Source organism: Falco rusticolus, chromosome Z (genome assembly GCF_015220075.1).
Source record: "Falco rusticolus isolate bFalRus1 chromosome Z, bFalRus1.pri, whole genome shotgun sequence".
Classification (NCBI taxonomy): Eukaryota; Metazoa; Chordata; class Aves; order Falconiformes; family Falconidae; genus Falco; species Falco rusticolus.
Window position 1 is genome coordinate 57,293,762 of NC_051210.1, and position 17,283 is coordinate 57,311,044.

The following is a 17,283-nucleotide window of genomic DNA, read 5'->3' on the forward strand; positions in this document are numbered from 1 at the left end:
CTACTGTTTTAATTGGTGAAGCAATTACTGTTTAGTTTTGGTGGTGGAAAATAACTGCATGTAAGGTGTTTCTCTTTCTTTTCTGGGTTTTTTCAAATTTGTAATTAGACTTCTCCAATTATGTACTTCATAAATGTTGGAAACAGATCTTTCAAATAAGTGCTTACTGCCTGTTATTCTTATGCACATAACTTTGTTAAGGTGAATAGACTCACAGGACTTAAAAGGAATATTAATGTGGGTAAAATTACCCAAAAATATAAGTGTTTAGAGGTTGAAGATCTTTCATGGGTAGGGCTTTTTAATAAATAAATAACTGAAGTATCCAGTTTCCATAAAGAATAGCAGATGTAGAGTATTTCTGGGGTTTTTTTGCTGCTGTAAATTGTAATATTTTTCTAATATGGCTATAAAAAATAAATGAAGGCAACAAAGCAGGGCTGTTTGAGTAAGTTAGGGAGTCAAATCCTGCTGTGTTACGTGTTGCAAACAACTTGGTGCAATCAAGACTTAAGTTGGATTTTCACCAGAACTGAAACTTGATCCTTTAAATCTAGTGTAAAAACAGTAAAAGAAAGGGAATTTGGAATTAATTTTCTTAACATTCTGTGTCATCCCACTATGACCAAGCACTATTTGTGTAAAAATACCTTGCCCCTGCCACTGACCCAGCAGTCTCAGCAGAAGGTATATAACATACATGTGGCTTATGCTGGGAGTTGAAGCCCCAAAGCCTGTTTGCTCCCCCCAGCTGTGTGAATATCGAAGAGGAGAAGATGCTGAAGGCAGAGGCAGTGACACAACGTGTCTCCACATGCCCATCGCATAATCATCTCCCACCGCTCCACACGCCCCGTGGCGGGGAGCAGCCGGGAAGCCTAGCTTTGCAGGGTGCCAGCAAGCTTGTTTTGCCTTGAACTCCCGCTTCAGTGAACAAGACGGGTGAAAGCCGCATGCATTGGGGGAATGCCAGATGTGGGCAGGTGTCATTTTAAATTGCCACCAGTTAGAGCAACATGGTGTGTAAAAACGCAACTATATCCTTTATAATAGATTGTCATTGCACATACATGTGAGAAGGGGTAGGGACCAGAGCAGGCATGAAATGTCTTTTTAGCTCTCTGCATGAATGACCAAGGCTCAGAGAACCTCTGTGCTGGGTTTGCTTGCTTCTGGTGTTACCCATACTGTGGGAGAGATGCCAAGTTCCCCTTCTTCCTGTGGAGTCCTTTTTGCAGAGGGAAGAATGAAATGTTAATGCTCCTGATGTAACAGCAGAGGATGGTTGGGCCAAGATTACAGTGAAAAGTATTGCAGCCTGTCTGTTGCAGACTTTTCTCATCCCTAGGTACGAGCATACATGCTTTCTTGTAATGCAGCTTGGTTTTATGGTAAAAATCACTTTTCAGAAATACAGATGTAGAAAAGCCAACTACTAAGGTGTAGTTCCTGAGGGCCTGAAGTGGGACAGAAAGCTGACTAGGGATAAAATCCAACCATGGTTATTATTTTTTATTTTTTTAAAGTAGTGTGCAGGTTGTCACAGAAGCCTCACAGAGCTCAGTGCTGCAAAACAGGTACCCGATTCTTTGCATTTGCAGGAGAAAATTAGAAAGATGACAAATGAAAATTCTTGCGGAATAATTTCTTTGTGTTTGTGTGCAAGTATTATCTCCATGTCACACCTGAAGGATTGAAACAAGAATAGATTAGATAATTTGTGCAAATAAACACAGATAAACTTGGCAGAAAAAGCTGAATGGTTATACATCTGATACAGACTGCAAGTGCCGGTCAAGTAGTCTTTTAACTGGGTTTACTCAGTTGATTCTTTTTCATCCATAAAAGGAAGGCTTGCAAATAAAATTCTGCATAATGATGGAAACTGTATTAATTTTAAAATTGTATTATTACTAGTAAAGGTACTATTTATATGCTGTATGTTTTCCCCAGCCCAACTCTTGACAGCATTTATGACTTTCCATTATTGTATGTCTGGTCAGTGAAGTATGGGTATAAATTGCTTCTATTATAAAAACATTGACAGTGGTCATCCCCTGGATAACAGTGGACAGACTTACCCAAATTTACTGAAATCTCTTCAAGGTACCTCTCACCAGGCTGTAATTTGAATACAGCAGTGTTTTCCTTTCAAGATGGATCCAGCAAACTAGAAAATGGTGCTAATGAAAAAGTCAAAATTTGCTCTTCATGATGGTATGGGCGTGGCAGAAGATGCATTGTCATATATCCTTCTCTTGTGTGTTACAGATCTGAACGCGTCACAGACCCAGGGTCCCCAAGCAAGCACTCCAAACCAGGGATCCATCCAGCCACCACGGGTAGACGCATTGCTGCTGAACCAAGAGCCTGAGAGCTTGCAGGATGCAGAAAGTGGAGGCAGAGTGGAGGAGAAGATTGTTTACCTCTGATGGCTCATTTTCTAATCTCAGTAGCACTTTGGAAATATAATGGTGTTTGCTTTTTTAAATGTCTATAGTTGCTCTCCATATGACCAAATGGCTTTAAGGGTAGCATTTAATATTCAGTGCAAGCTTTTCCCCATAATAAATACAAAAATTAAGTTATTTTGCAGCCTTTGTTTTATAATCTTTTAATTTATGACATGATTTCAAATGCTGTGCAAGAAGCAATGGGTAGCAGGGGAGACATAACATTTTTGAATTGTAAAGATGCTGTTGAGAGTTGTGAAAGCTAGTTTTGATTTTCTCCTGGGTCCTCTTTTTAAAAGGGCAACGTAAGAGAGGTGGGCCTGCTATTTGAGATTTCAGAGTATGGATCAGTAAGCTTGTGGTAGTTGTGATGTAAGAAGACAGCAATGTAAGAACGATGGCTATAGTCTTTGTTGAAATGTGCTATGTACCCTTAACTATCGGGTCATTTTCTTTATCTGTGGGCTCAGGGGCTGCTCAGAAGATGATGTTTTTTATGTTCTCAATATACTGCATAATTGTAGGTGTTTGTTCATGTCCCAAAGCTTATCATCATTTTGGTACTACTGCCAGAGGGCAAAGATGCTGTAAATCAGTTTTTGTATTATAACTGTACCTCATTTCTGTAAGTGCCCTTACACATTAAAATTTACCAGATGAAACTGTCTCACTGGTCAAAAGAAAAGAAAGGGGATACCTTACACATTAAAATTTACCAGATGAAACTGTCTCACTGGTCAAAAGAAAAGAAAGGGGATACCTTACACATTAAAATTTACCAGATGAAACTGTCTCACTGGTCAAAAGAAAAGAAAGGGGATACCTTACACATTAAAATTTACCAGATGAAACTGTCTCACTGGTCAAAAGAAAAGAAAGGGGATAAATCGTAGGCTTTTAGTTAACTAAACCTTTTTGAAACTCCACTGCTTTCCCATGTAGGAGTCAGCTGTCTTCCTGCTTTCAGGCTCATCAGACCACCTGTGTGTTAGGCAGTAAGAAAGCAGGACCTATTTTATGCCTTTTTGCCTTTCAGAAATACTTGTACACTTCTGTTGAATTGAATAAATGTTCTGTGCATTTCTGCAAAACTGTGACTTTGATTCATTGTTAGGTCCTCCAAAGAAGTTTGAAATAAGGAAGAAAAAAAATAAAATCTCCTTGCCTGGTTTGCACTCTGCCCTGCTGCAGATACACCTGCCTTGGTCCAGCACAGCCAAAGCTGTGCTCCAGGGACCTCAGCTGGCAAAACCAAGGATGTGCCTATTTGAGCAGGTGCAGTGAGCCTTCTGGACTGGCCAGGTGTTGCTTAGCATGGCTGATGGTGGATCATCAGCAGCACAGCAGGGATGCAGCTGCACAGCTCCTGGATCAGAGCTGCCTCAAATCTGCCCAGCTCACGGGGCAGAGGAGCGAAGGGTTGCCCCTGCCTGTTTGTCTGGATAAGCCCCAGGCGTCATGTGGTTTTCATTTTACCCTAAGCCTTGCGTTGTGTGAAATCTTTTGCAGGGGGCAGAGTTCTAGATAGTAGATGTTCGTCAGCAAAGGTTTCTTAATGTGGAGGATTCTCTTCCAGGGATTTTGAGGTGTGCCGCTGGGAGTATTCAAAAACAGAGCTTTCTGAGTTGCATCTTACAGGGCTGCCAAGAGTAGCTGTTCAGTTGGTATCTTGGGCTAACAACTGAGCACCTGACCTCATTGAGCAGGATGTGATTCCCAGCTGGTATTAATTGGTATGGCATGTCAGGGAAAGACTGGGCCTGCAGATGTATTTTACAGATTCTGTTTCCAATGTTCAAGACTCCTGCTGACTTGACAGCACTTCTTTAATATGTCTCCTTATAACGGAAAAAACTTCTTAAGAATTTCTGTTAATGTTTTACCCTCTTTACTTTTCACAATTAGGCTAAAAGTAAAATGGGAATCCCACCTCTTTTAAAGGTCCTGCAGTAAGGACAGTCCACAGCTTCTTGATTTTACCAGTCAGCAATGAATTCAGGGTTGCCATGTGGACAGCTTTTTGGCACATTTCTGAATAGCCAGACCTGTTTCTTGGGGTGCAGTATGCCCCAGTATTTGTGCATGGCCCAGGAACCAGCAGGAAATTGGGAAAAACTGAGTAGTTTTCTCCACAATTGCTCTTTCTGCATTTCATTATGACTTCGCTGAAACATCTGGTACTGGTTACTGTCAAATCCAAGCTGCTGGATGGATAGTTGCTGTCCCAGCCTGGTGTGGGAATTGTCCTGTAAGTGCTTTGCCACTGGGAGAGGAAGAGAGGATACTGCTTCTCTCGTCAGTTTTAATTGAGGGGCTGGGAGTTGAAAAGCGGCTGGCTGGGACTTCAGCTGTTCTGCAAATTCCTGGAGTCCCCTAACATCAGGCAGCATTTTATTTTGCTCACCTGTGTTTACAGTAAAATTTCTGGCACTCGAGGAAGGCAAAGGCAAGAAACAGGTGGCCTCTAGATTTAGGTGTTTTAATTGTAGAAAATGTTTAAACTATAGGCCAGTATGGCCTCAGCAGGTGCTCTTTATAACAAGATGTATTATGCACCCCTAAACTCTGTCCATTATTTAGGCGTTTCTTAATACTTAGCAGAATGTAAATGCAGCCTCAATGAGACTCTGCCATTTTAGCAGGCTGCATTTTCAGTCATTGTCAGGCATATATTAATGATTCATCTTCTTTTTTAATTAGAAAAATATATTTAGAAGTTCTCCCCTTCGCCTTTATTACATTATTTTGAAGTGGACTTATTTGCAAGGCCATTATTTTTAACTCATCCCATATATTGTGTTTTCTTTTTGCCGCACTTCTCAAGGCATCTTGCCTCTGAAAGCTCAAAATCTAATTCAGTCATTAATTTCAGTGTTTAAATTAAAAGAGCAGTTGCTGTACCACAAATCACCACTCCACCGGGCTGGGCTTTCTCTTTGTTTTTTCTTTTTTAAACTTTCTTCCACCATTTAACGAAGGGGGGTTTTCACTACTGTAATATCTATACTTGTCCAGCATTTTCTCCTCAGTGTTGTATGCTAGTGAAGCTGTCGTATCAAGCGACTTTGAGAGATTTTTAAGGGAAACTCACAAAACAGTTTTTTTCCCCAAATTGATAAAAATGGTAACATGGAATTCAGGAAGGGCTCAAGTTTACAATAGGCTGGATCGAGAACCTTGGATTTACACAGTCATTTACAGAATGAGGCCAGAGTAGAGAAAATGCCTCACTTGGCTGCTGTTATTAAGGTAAACAGCACACTTGGCTGCAGTTTTAAGAGATTTTTCACAAAGCTCATCCATGTAATTTTCAAATGACTAAATTAAATACAGATTAGGCTCTCAGCAAAACTCCCCAAAGGTTGTTTACTAAAGTGATTAAAAAGATATCTGTTAATGTTTACCACGTATAGAACATGAATCATTTTACCTAGAGTGCCCTGTGGGCTGCGTTAATTTATGCACCACCCATTTAGGTTAAAAAAGCGAGTAAGATTTTTCACTGCATCTTAATCAAGTAGGTGCAAATCCTGTAGTAATGTGCCATAATGCCAGTTAAATCATGTTCATGGTGTTGTTCATTCAGAGAAAACAAAGAGGCTGTGCTGTGGTACGTGATGTGTACAATTTGCTTTGACTAAATTTTAAAAGCAAAGGAGAGTTGCAGATGAGGCAGTTTTCCTTATGCGTTTGATGACAAATGGGGAAATGGCGTGACTCTCAGATACCTTCTAATGAATATTCTGTTTGGAAAATAATTGCAACCCCAAAGCCTTCACCGTGCCTAATTTGTATTACAGAGGTAGAAACAGCATAGATTGTGGGGCATTATCATACTGTAACAGGTTGGATGTCTGCTTTTTCTTGCAGAGTTGCAGTCACTTTGTGACTTTTTTTGCCAAGGTGAATGGATGTATCTGTTGTGTTCTCGTCCCTAGTAAAGATCTGTATGTAGACCCATTGCAAATGTAGCTGTGAATATTTTTGGTAATCTTGGTCATAACAACAGCTACATGTTAACCTCCATAAAGGTGTTCCTGTCTCACTTGCTGCCAGGTTCTGAGATGACTGTGAGGACTGCCTGAACTGAATGGCTTGAATTTTGTGTAAAGACTCCCTTTAGCAGGCTGACGTGAAACGAGAGTGTTTCATTTCTTCAGTATAAAGGAAAAACCTCAAAGGATAACCTTGCTGGCATTAGTGTAAATTGTTCTCAGTAATACAGCCCTTCAGCCTGCAAAAGTGCATCAGACGGTAGGCTGCTAGGCTTCTGGTATCAGGAGATTACCAAAGACTAAGAGGATTTGTGGAGAAACTTGCAAGTGTGTTTGTGCGCCATGGTGAGGAAATGGTCCAGGTATGTTACCTGGGAATGTCAGTGTTTTTCACTGACATGCAGAGCAGTGCTGGCAGCAGCTCTATCCAGGTTGGTAGTTGGCTCCCAGATTTGCAGAGCTATGTTTCCTATCCTAGGGATCAGCTGTGCAGAAGTTTCTCCCTCTTTTCCTCGCTTGCTCAGGCTCAGTTAAGGGTGTTACACGGTGGGGCTCTGCCACAGGGAGGTCTGCAGCACCTGCTGAATTCTGAGGTTGGGTCTTGAAATATCCTGAATGGAGACCAGGAAGAGAAAAAAGAAACATGAAAAAGGCATGCTGGATATGGAGAAGGCAGGAAGAGTGTCCCCTGGCGTGGGATGTTTTCTAGGCTTCTTCATGAAACAAGCCTTTTTACTTGGAGAAACCCTCCCTGTAATTATCACATCTCTTATTGTTTGTTAGACTGATAATCTAAAAACTGCTTAGATGCCATATTTTTTAAATCCAGTGCCAGATGGAGCGAGGATCAGATATTTATGAAAGTGACAGTGAAGCATGCAAGAAGAAACAAAGAATTTCTCCGATGGAAGCTGCTTAAGAGGCCCAAGGGAACTTTCTTACCGGTTTTCTATAAAAGTGCCAAACCTTGCCTACATGAGCCATGCAGAGGTGTGAACCTTTTGCTGACCTACGTTACCACTGCTAACAACAAAGCCCTGCACGGATGAACAATCCCCTGAAGATGTCTTGTCAAGACCAGCATGAGCCCCCTGCTCTCCTGTGCAGGTGAACAAACAGGACACCTGGATTCCCTGTGTTCAGCTGACTGAGGATGCTCAGGTCAAGCTGTAGACCTACTCATGCTCATCTCAAGTGGAGCAAGAAACATGGGAAATTGATGTCACTCCCGGTTAAAGTAAGTAACGCCTCACTTGAAATTCAGGTTTTCCTCTTTCCCTACATGCACAGTGTTGTGCATTGCTGAATGAACGCTGCAACAAACCATAGTAGGTCAGTTACAAACTCACCAAAGCAAGTCCAGTCCAGGTACAAAGGCAGTCAAGAGAACAAAACCAGCTTTAATAGCACTGGCTGAGCATCTCCTGGTTTCAGGCAGTGGCGGGTAACTGTTCCCATCCTCTGGTGCCTCTTTCCAGCTTTTGATGCTGTTGATTGTGTGCTACTGGTGTCCCCTATGTGTAAGGAGCAAGGTTTCAGAATGATGCATTTACATTGTCTGTGAAAAGGAAAGCATCAGAAGGACTGAAATTGCCTCCCTTCTTGCTGTTTGGATGTTGCTTTCCTTTGCAGAGCCCCACATAACCAGCTGTGGTCTGATTTTGTATCTGTGTGCAGCCACCGGGTGAACTGACAAGGCGGCACAGACTTCATAAAATTATCTCCAAGTGCCTGATACTTGAGTAATATCAAAACAGCTTGTATCTCAATGAAGGCTGGACAGTGTCAATGGTGCAGGTGAAGGAAGAACTTTGAAGATCCAAAGCTAAGATGTGACCTCCTTTGAAGTATGCATCAAATCAGTCATTTACTTTGAGATCTGGCAGTGCTTCTAGATGCCCTATGGACAGAAGAATAGCTGTATCTGTGAGTAAGATTCCCTTACTTCTTTCAGATGGTTTGATGACTCTATCCCACCATGGAAATGATGTCCTGGCCTCAACTAACCTTCATTTGATATCCAAACTACAGCCATGAAAAATGTCTGGCCAGTAAGTCATGAGACTGCAGGAAATCCTGTTGCTGCCATTGAATGCTATGGAACACATCTTACACACACATCAGACTACCTTCCAGGTGCTGCCCAGGTTTTCAGGTACATTCCTCTGGATGGCCCTTAACAGGCGTGGTGGGTGTGGAGGGAAGGGTTCCGTGGGGCTGGTGCATGGCTGTCAGCTGGCGGTGCGGGCAGCTTGGCAATCCAGGAAATGTTGCAGTGGGAGGACCAAGCCCTTTGGTGCCACTGGAGCTGATGCCACATGTGGCGCTGGGAACTGGCTGCGTGTTCAACCTTTGCGTCACAGCAGGGTGGTGGGGTCCCAGGGGAGCCTGCGCATCAGTCAGGTCGCTTCCCCCCGTCAGGCTGCCAACACTCCAGTACCTGTCTTGAGGCTGAATGGTTGTGTGCAGGTTGTGAAAGGTGGCTTACAGCCCTGGGAAACCTCTCTTGGTGTCACGTAAAACGAACGCTGAGCTCTGAAGGGTATTTCACAATACGAAGTAATTATTGGCAAAAGGCAGGGCACATCAGCGTTTTACTGGAAGTCTCAGTGTGCCCTATGGACAGAATTAGAAACAGTTTCATTTCTAATTCTGACTCCAGCTGTTCTCATTTGATTTACAGCATAATTCTTCAAAGAGATCAGGATAACAGCTTTCAAGGAGAATATATCAGCATTGCATGAGACCACCAAACAGGGGAAGCAGTTTAATTTATTTGTAAGGGGTTAATCACTTCCGCTTGTCCTGCATGCAGGACCGTGTTGGAGTCTTACAAACTAAAAGCCCTGTGAGATGGCTGGGACTCCAACATCCCCAAATGTTGCGAGCACGACTAGCAGAGCATGGTTTACAGACACCAAACTCAAAATAGTCTTCCTTCTGGGAAACTGAGAGCTCAGAACATGTGGGCAACTGAAATCCCCCAGAATGCAGTCCTTTCGTCTATAATTTCAATTAAATGTAACTCAATTAGTGCTTGCCACTTAATTTCCCAATTGTCTTCTGATAAGCAGAAACATTTCCCTAAATGTTGCTCAGATGTTTCCAGCATATTATTTCTGCAACTTCTGTCAGCGATTCTGGGGTAATTACAGAGATGGGGCTGAATATAAAAGAGATCTGAAGGCTGTCATATATTTGGAAAATGCAGACCTGAATCCAGGCTTGAAAGACTGAGACAAAATGCTTCACGTCACGATGGTATTTTTCAAACTCAGATTATGAACTGTCGCGCAAAGAGATATAGACTCAAAAGGAAGTGATTGGGGAAGTAAACAACAAAAGAAGTAGTGGAAACCACTTCTTCTGCATAGTGTTCAGGGAGTTACTGATGGAAAAAATCCGTATAGGCATTCTGTGAAATTACTTTATTATAATAATAATTTGTTATTATTCGATTGGGGGTTTTGTTAACTGGGGTTTAGTATATAATTAAATTACTGGGTAGCTCTAGTGCTGAAAGTAAAGCTGAATATGATGGACTGGGTTTAACACGGTGCAAGAATTCACAGCTAGGTAGCACGAAGGTTATCTCCATCCATGGAAAGGCTTTTTTTCATGGACTGAGGATCCACAACCCGCAGAGGAGTGTAAGATGGCACTGTACGGTCTTGCCAGAGCTGCTAAACTCTTCTGGAGGTGCCAGGTCTTGTCTCCACGTCCATTGCCGTGCTGTGATCCCCCTGCCCACCACCCCCAGCACAAACCCAGGATGTTCTGGGCCCTTGCTTGCAGCCTAGGGCTTGTCTCCCGAAGGGCAGAGATGTGAGCATGTGGGGAGCTGGCCCACAAGCCTGGCCCATGGTGGTGAGGATGGTTTCCCCATGCTGCCAGTGTCCCCTTCATGCTAAATTAGGGATTTCTGCTGTGTTGCGGAGTAGCTGTGTGCTACACAGATCACACGAGCAGCTTCTCGTGTATTTGGTGCTTTCTGTTATGTTGTGATTTCAGCTACAGTTACAAGACATTTGACAAGGATATGAAGTAGTGTCTTCTGAAACGCAACATCTCTGTGAAAATTCAAAATTAATTTAAATTTTTACAAAGCAACAAGGGTCAGGTGTGGTTATAATAACTAACAACATGTGTGTTGTTTAATCTTCAAAGCAAATTTTACTTTTAGAGGTCCATAATCTACTCAGTAAATACTGTTCTTCTTACTTCAAAAGGAAGCGATAATTAGATTATCCCTGGACTCAGATTAACATTTAATTTGTACATACCTTCAGAGCAACGTTGCATACAATAGCAAAATAATTCTTTTCAACTCTGTGTGTATGCTGTCAGTGTTTAAAGTTGTAATTTAATACCCAGAGGAAAGATACGGCAATGTATGAGATGTGAACACTCAGAGGTTTTCCAAGCCACCGTGCCCGCCATCCACTTGTCACTGGTGCACAGCCATGACCTGAAGCTGCCTGTTCCTGTCTCCTCCCCACCCGCTGTTATATCCAAATCCCTTCTCGAGTCTTTTGTCACAGTTTTTTGGGGGTTCTCCACACAGGGATAATTTGTGGGTTTTCAGAATGGTAACTGGTGGGTGTGATCCTGGCCCTACGCAGCACCCTGCTCCAGCCCCATGAAGGGAGCCTGGCCCGGGGACCCAGGGGTCCTCTGCTGGCCCTTTCCCACAGCCGTCCCTGGGGAAGGGACCTGCTGAGCATGTGCAAGATGGAAAACGGTAGGGACAGCTCAGGCTTCCCAGTCTGAGGCTGGCCTAAGAGGTTTTCTCGAAATAGCCTCCCAGTGCCATGCTGGCTATGGGAGAGGCTCAGCTGCTCCTGGCCTTTGGCCATCAGGACTGCCTTTGCTGGAGGGGCAGGGGCTGAGATGAGCTTTTAATTCCTGAGAAGCAGGAGGTCCTGTGCTGGGCTGGCAGGGCAGCCTGACACCATTGTGGTGGAGACATCCAGGCTGGTGCCTCATTAAGTGTAGCTAGAGAGGGTGCTGCCAAAACCCAGGAATGGGGGTCCCTCGCCCACCCAACAACCAAAATAAGCTGCTCTTCCATTAGCTGTAACAGCTGCTGTTATTCCATGGTACTTGTGGTTTAAATAATGAGGATCACACCTTGCCAAAACATGTGCTTGGAGCCTAAGCTGACGCGATAAAAGGACTGGAGAGAGAGGGAATACACCAAAGAAATACCTTTTTGCTATTGGTATTTTCATAATTGTCTTTATGATAGAAGTTGCAGGCACAGCACTGCAAAATATTCCTATTAATTTTCTGAAGCCCGAGAGTTTCTTTTAAACACAAAAAAGAGGTAATGAGTTTCTTTCTAGGCTTTGAAAAAGAACATGTCTGCTTTAATGTGACTTAGCTTGAACACCATTATACATTTTAATGAGTTAGCACATGAGGAGGGGTCAAGTAGAGCAAGGACTCATTCTGTTCCTGTCAACACTGACACTACATTGCTAATACAGAAGTAATTCTGCGGCCATAATTTGAATAAAATATGTAGTGTAAGATGCCCTATTGAATATTCCAAGTCAGGAATCTGTTGAGCATGGTTGCCATGGGGACTGCATGAAGGTTGGATTAATTAAGTCCTGAGCAGATGCTGTGGAGTATGTAGTGTCATTTGTGCTTTCTGCTTGTAATTAACGTGCATGTGTGTGGGGTGGGAAACAAGGGAGGAGAAAGATAACAACCTTAATTTGTGTGTGACAGCTTTTCAGGTAAAAATAATTATTGGTATATGAAAAGTGATGCCTCTACACATGCTAAAAATTCAGATGAAAAAAGGAAAGAAAAATGAGACTATCAAACAGCATCTAGCTGTGTCGTTGTGTTTCACATTGAAATGCCAGAGTCAAAGACACAAGCTTCCCTCCTTGTTCCTATAAAATTCAGGAATTCAGATGAGCTGGTTCACCTGTGAAATAGATTGAGATTGAAGAGTAGCATTTAATGTTAGCCTAGAAAGCTCAAACATATCATAGCTTTTGGGGGCATTTGTATGCATACATAAATTTATGCATGTGAAGGGAGAGGGGAGGGGATAGCTTATACACATGCACATGCATGTTTAGGCCTCCTTACTGTTTTACTGAAGTCTGTTGGGTATTGCTGAGCTCAAAGGAAGCACTGAAACATCATTTCAACCCCCTTTTCTTTCCCTGTGCTCGATGAGCATTTACTCTATTGCTATAGCAGGGCTTGAGATATTTAAGGTGGCATTAAATTCTTTCCTCTTTGCTGAACAGTAAAGGAGTAGCACCCAGTTCTCTCCTGGTGCTTCAACATGTGCCCTGAGCTTCACAGGGAATGTTTTTGGGGCATAAGGGAGCACACATGGGAGCAGCACCCTCTGAAGAGGGAGGTGGATGTGGTGGTGGGCATCTGCTCTTCCACTGCCACTCCTTCTCCCTCCACCTTTGCATGAGGAGGTGGACAGTCCCAAATTTTCAAAAGCAGGAGGGAGGAAAAAAGTGATAAGCTGTCCCATGGAAAAAACATTACCTGGACTTGGTTTTTTGAGCCTTTAGAAAGGGAATGCAGTACTCCAGAGCAGCCATTCTTGATTTGTGAATGATTGGTTGCACTGGGACTCAGCTGCCTGAAAAAGAAATGCAAAAAATGCTCACAGTTTTCTGGGAGTATTTCATTGGAAAGAAAACAGCTTCTCAGAACTGCACACATTTTCTACAGTGGAAGAAACATCTTCACGGTGTTCCCAAGTGAAATTTTGCAAAAGCCCAACAGCTCCATGTTTTAAGAGGACAAGTGTCCAGCATTTCTTGATTAGAAAATGTCTTCCTACCACTCCTAGCAGTAAGACAAAACTAGGCATTTTTGTCTAAAGAGGTAAAGGACAAGAGCCAGGGTATTAACTTGCTGAGAGCTCTTAAATAAAATATTTCTGTGGCACAATTCTCATCCTGGATCCTATTTTTAAATTTCTTTGACAGAATTTCATACCTGTCTGTTGCTCATATGACGATCAGGTATTTGAAATGCTTATTTTTTTAAATAGAATTTTCTGTAGTGTAGAACTCTGAACTGTCTGTGTGACTGAGTGAAAAGTGATGGATTTTTTTTCCACATTGTGAGGACTAACAGCCTGTCTAATGAATGCTGAAGCATGTATCTTCCAGGTGCTCAATCCTCTCTTTCTCTCTCCAATTTGCCTGTTAAATCTGCTGCATTTTCTGCTCATTTCTTAATATTCAAGGATTATCTGGGATGCTCTTTTGGGAAATGTGGCTTCCTTAGGGTTATGGAAATAATTAGAAAAGATTACAGCCTGCTTTTTGAATAAGTGTAGATTTATTTCTGTTTTTCGTGTTGCTAATGAGAGGTGCAATTGCTTGTTCTTTGATTTAGAAAACCTTTTCGCAGAGAGAAAATTACAATCTAGTACACAAAGTGAAAAAATAAATCTCGAGAAAAAGTTGAAAAATCAACAGAAATGGCTGAATGGTTTTGTTCAAATGAATATTCTTAAATTAAACATAGATAACCTTTAAATAGAAAGGATTGAAATAGACTGGAGGTATTGATTAAGCTACCATGTCACTAGGAGAAGTCAGAAATTAAATGAACCATCTAGCCGGAGTGTCCCCACATTCGTGATCAAACTCAAGTGAATTCAGTTCGAGTAAATTTACCCTTGTCTCTGCCCCAGTCCTGAACCTTTAAGCAAATGAAACCTGTACTAATGTAGACTTGTCTCTTTGGACACGTAGAACAGTTTCAACCAGAGCATACTTTCCTAATACACTACTCCAGACTTCCCTTATATAAATAGTTTCTGAACACATATATTTAGTTACCAGCTACTTGATTTCAATGGCAGTTTAGATGTTTTCTCAGTTTTAGGTAGATGCCCAAGTATCATTTTGCCCCTGGCCTTTGCTCCTTGGCTTTGGGGTTTTATTGGCTGATCCTAAAGTTATTTCCTATCTTTCTCTGTCAAGAACTATTTTTCCCTTTCATTAGTAAGACACAGTGAAATGTTGGTATGTTTTTATAATATTTACATGAAAGCCCTCCTACAATTCCTTATTAGATCATCTTCACATACCATTCTCCCTTCCTGGCCTTTAATTTAATCGTTATTTTCCCTGAGGTCCTTCATTGCCTCTCTTCCTTAATGAAATGGTAACTGAATGATAGTTCTTGAAATGATCTTTTTGTATCTGAAGGTTCTCGGAATATGCCTACACCAGCCAACACCATGAAGAGCCTTCAGCTAGGTATTAATTGACTAGCTGGGACACTAGACAAAATGTAGCTGTGGCAACATCAGGCCCCACAAGTGCTAAACTTCCTTGGCAAGGAGAATGAGCTGAAGTGAGTGCCATGCAGCTGTGTCCAAAGTGTTAGTAGTATCCAAACTAACTTGTTGAAATAGAGCTTGAACGTTGTTAAGGCATTTTACATCTTCCACGTCAAAAAAGCCCAGGGCTTTCTCAGGAGTAGTTTGATGGTAAAACTGTCGAATAGGGCATGAATAGGCATTCATGTTCTGTATTTATACCTTAATTTCTTTCCCTAGCACTTACTACTGAATTTATGACTTAACTTCTTTAGCAAGGCTTTTGATATGGCTTCTATCACTCCTGAAATGAAATTGCGCAGGGTATTTGCCAATAAAGATAAATTCAAAGTTTTTCATCTGTGCTGGAGCAATGCTAGACAGCAGCAGAGGCTGGAATTTGGGCGATCCAGACTCAAAGGATCTGGAGACTTAGAAAAAGAGTGGTGGGCTCCAGTGGACCAGTTGAGTCAGCAACTTGCGGTGGGGAAGGCAGAGCTGCAAAAGCATAGCCAGCCAGTCAAGGGAAGCAATTATTTCACTCCATTGGGTACCATGAGGTTGTTTCAAGTATAGAGTCCAGCTCGGGGACTCAGTACAGGACAATTACTGGAAACTTGAGTTTGGGTGTCCAGAGGGAGATGGAGTACAGGCAATACAAGGAGAGTCTAAGGCAACCACTATGGCTTAATCTGTGGAAGAGAGACCTGAGCTGGGACCTTACTGCTTCCTTCACCTGCCTAATGGGAGATTTAGTGGAGATATAGCCAGACTTTTTTCAGAGTTGCCCAGTGAAAGAACAGGAGGCAGCAGATATGAATAGCAGCAAGGGGAATTCCTGCTGCATTTAAAGGTAAAACTCATCATCATGGCAGGTGACACATGCTAGGACAGGTTGTGCAGAGAGGCTGTGGCATGTCCATCCTTGGATATTTTCAAAATTTATCTAGCCAAGACCCTGAACAACCTGACTTAACCTGGAGTTAGCCCTGCTTTGAGAAGGAGGCTGGCTAGATAAGCTACTTCTAGAGATCCCCTTCAACTCAAATTACTCTCTGATTTTGTGACAATTACTATTAAATCTGTCCTGTTCTATCCCATCTACCAGCATATACAAACTTCATTGTCTGCATTGCTCCATTACAGCCTTGGTGTTTCATTTGGGTTTTACCACCTCCTTCATTCTGATTCTGACTTAGAAGGCATGTAACAGGTAATTACTGCTGTGGACAGACAAGTTTCTACTCATTTCAAATTTCACACTCTGCAATTACTTGGAATTATTTTTTATCAATACAATTCTAAATTCTACATTTCTATCAACACAATTCTCTCTGTAGGGGACAGTATGTAACTGTGTTACCTTAAGTACAACACCAAAATGGAGTTTTGTTTCATCTTCAGTTTAGCTGATCTTCTGCAGGTGGTAGGTTCAGGATCTTAAAATATTCTTCTTGGGCTGAAGAGCACAAGCCTTGGCTTCACGTGCTGTCTAGAAGTAAAACCTAAGGCAACCAAGGATCTGAAACATGATGAACATCGGACCACATTGTTTCAGCTGTTTATCAAAGCTACAAAGTAAAATCTTAGCTAACACAGAATTTGCCACTGAAACCTTGTGATATTAACATGTACATTTGCACACAACCTATGATACGTGCTCAAAGAAATATGTGTCTTTTTAATAATTTTAATCCTACTAATTGTTTTTAAAACACAGAGGACTGAATTTCAAGTTAACTTGCACTGATGCATAGTTTGAGGTTATGTGGGGTTTTCTTTAAGCTTTTTAAGAAACCATTTGAAATAAAGGGGAAGACTTGCATTGGCTTTAATGGGCTCAGGACAAATGCCCTTGTGAGCGTTTGGGAAAGGTGCCAGCCAGACATGCAGGTGTTCCTTTATTTAGCAGGGACAGAAGGGCTAACGGTGCAAAAGCCATTGCCAGACCACACAGCATGTCATCCATGGGGGTGACAAAGAGGGTAGGGGTGTTTGGTCCTTCTTCTGCTGACCACTCTGGGGCTGCTTTGGCACTGCTGCCCACAGCCATGGCTCAGGGGGAGGTGAGCATCTGCCTCCCAAGAGTGACACGGAGATCCGCAGCTCCCATCTGGATCTGGCAGAAGGGGATGGAACCATATCATTTAATGACCAGCTGGGCAGCGTGCAAGGCATTCCTTTCTCAAGGAGGATAAAATGTTTGGCCACTGCTGCTAGGGCTGGTACAGAAAGCCCGAGAGCTGGATCTAGCACCACGCAGCGAAAGGAATGCCAGTTCCTGCATGCTGAGTGTTAAGACAGTTTCTGGGGAGAAATTTTTCAGACTGCTCCTGCCACAGTGTGCACCTTCTAGACTGGGAGTTAGCACATGGGCATTGAGGAATGTTGCTAAGGGTCAGAACGTGCCCACAAAGACTCCAGCATCTGAGTGCTGCAGTGTTCTTAGCTGATGGTTTAACGTTAGGCTGTAGGAATGGATGCAGCTGATAAGTAAATAATGGCAGAG

At 42.4% G+C, this 17,283-nt stretch overlaps 1 protein-coding gene across 7 annotated transcripts in view; it reads left to right on the forward strand.

Moving 5' to 3' along the window:
- Window positions 1-3,544, forward strand: part of ARHGEF28 (Rho guanine nucleotide exchange factor 28) — a 118,275-nt gene extending 114,731 nt beyond the window's left edge. For 4 of the 7 annotated variants that reach the window (XM_037373264.1, XM_037373266.1, XM_037373267.1 and 1 more), the window contains one exon: window positions 2,272-2,432. In XM_037373264.1, coding sequence (XP_037229161.1) covers window positions 2,272-2,432 — 161 coding nt within the window. Of the gene's footprint in view, window positions 1-2,271 lie in introns of all 7 variants that reach the window. The other 3 variants (XM_037373265.1, XM_037373270.1, XM_037373268.1) reach the window with 2 other exon arrangements.
- The last annotated feature ends 13,739 nt before the right edge of the window (window positions 3,545-17,283 follow it).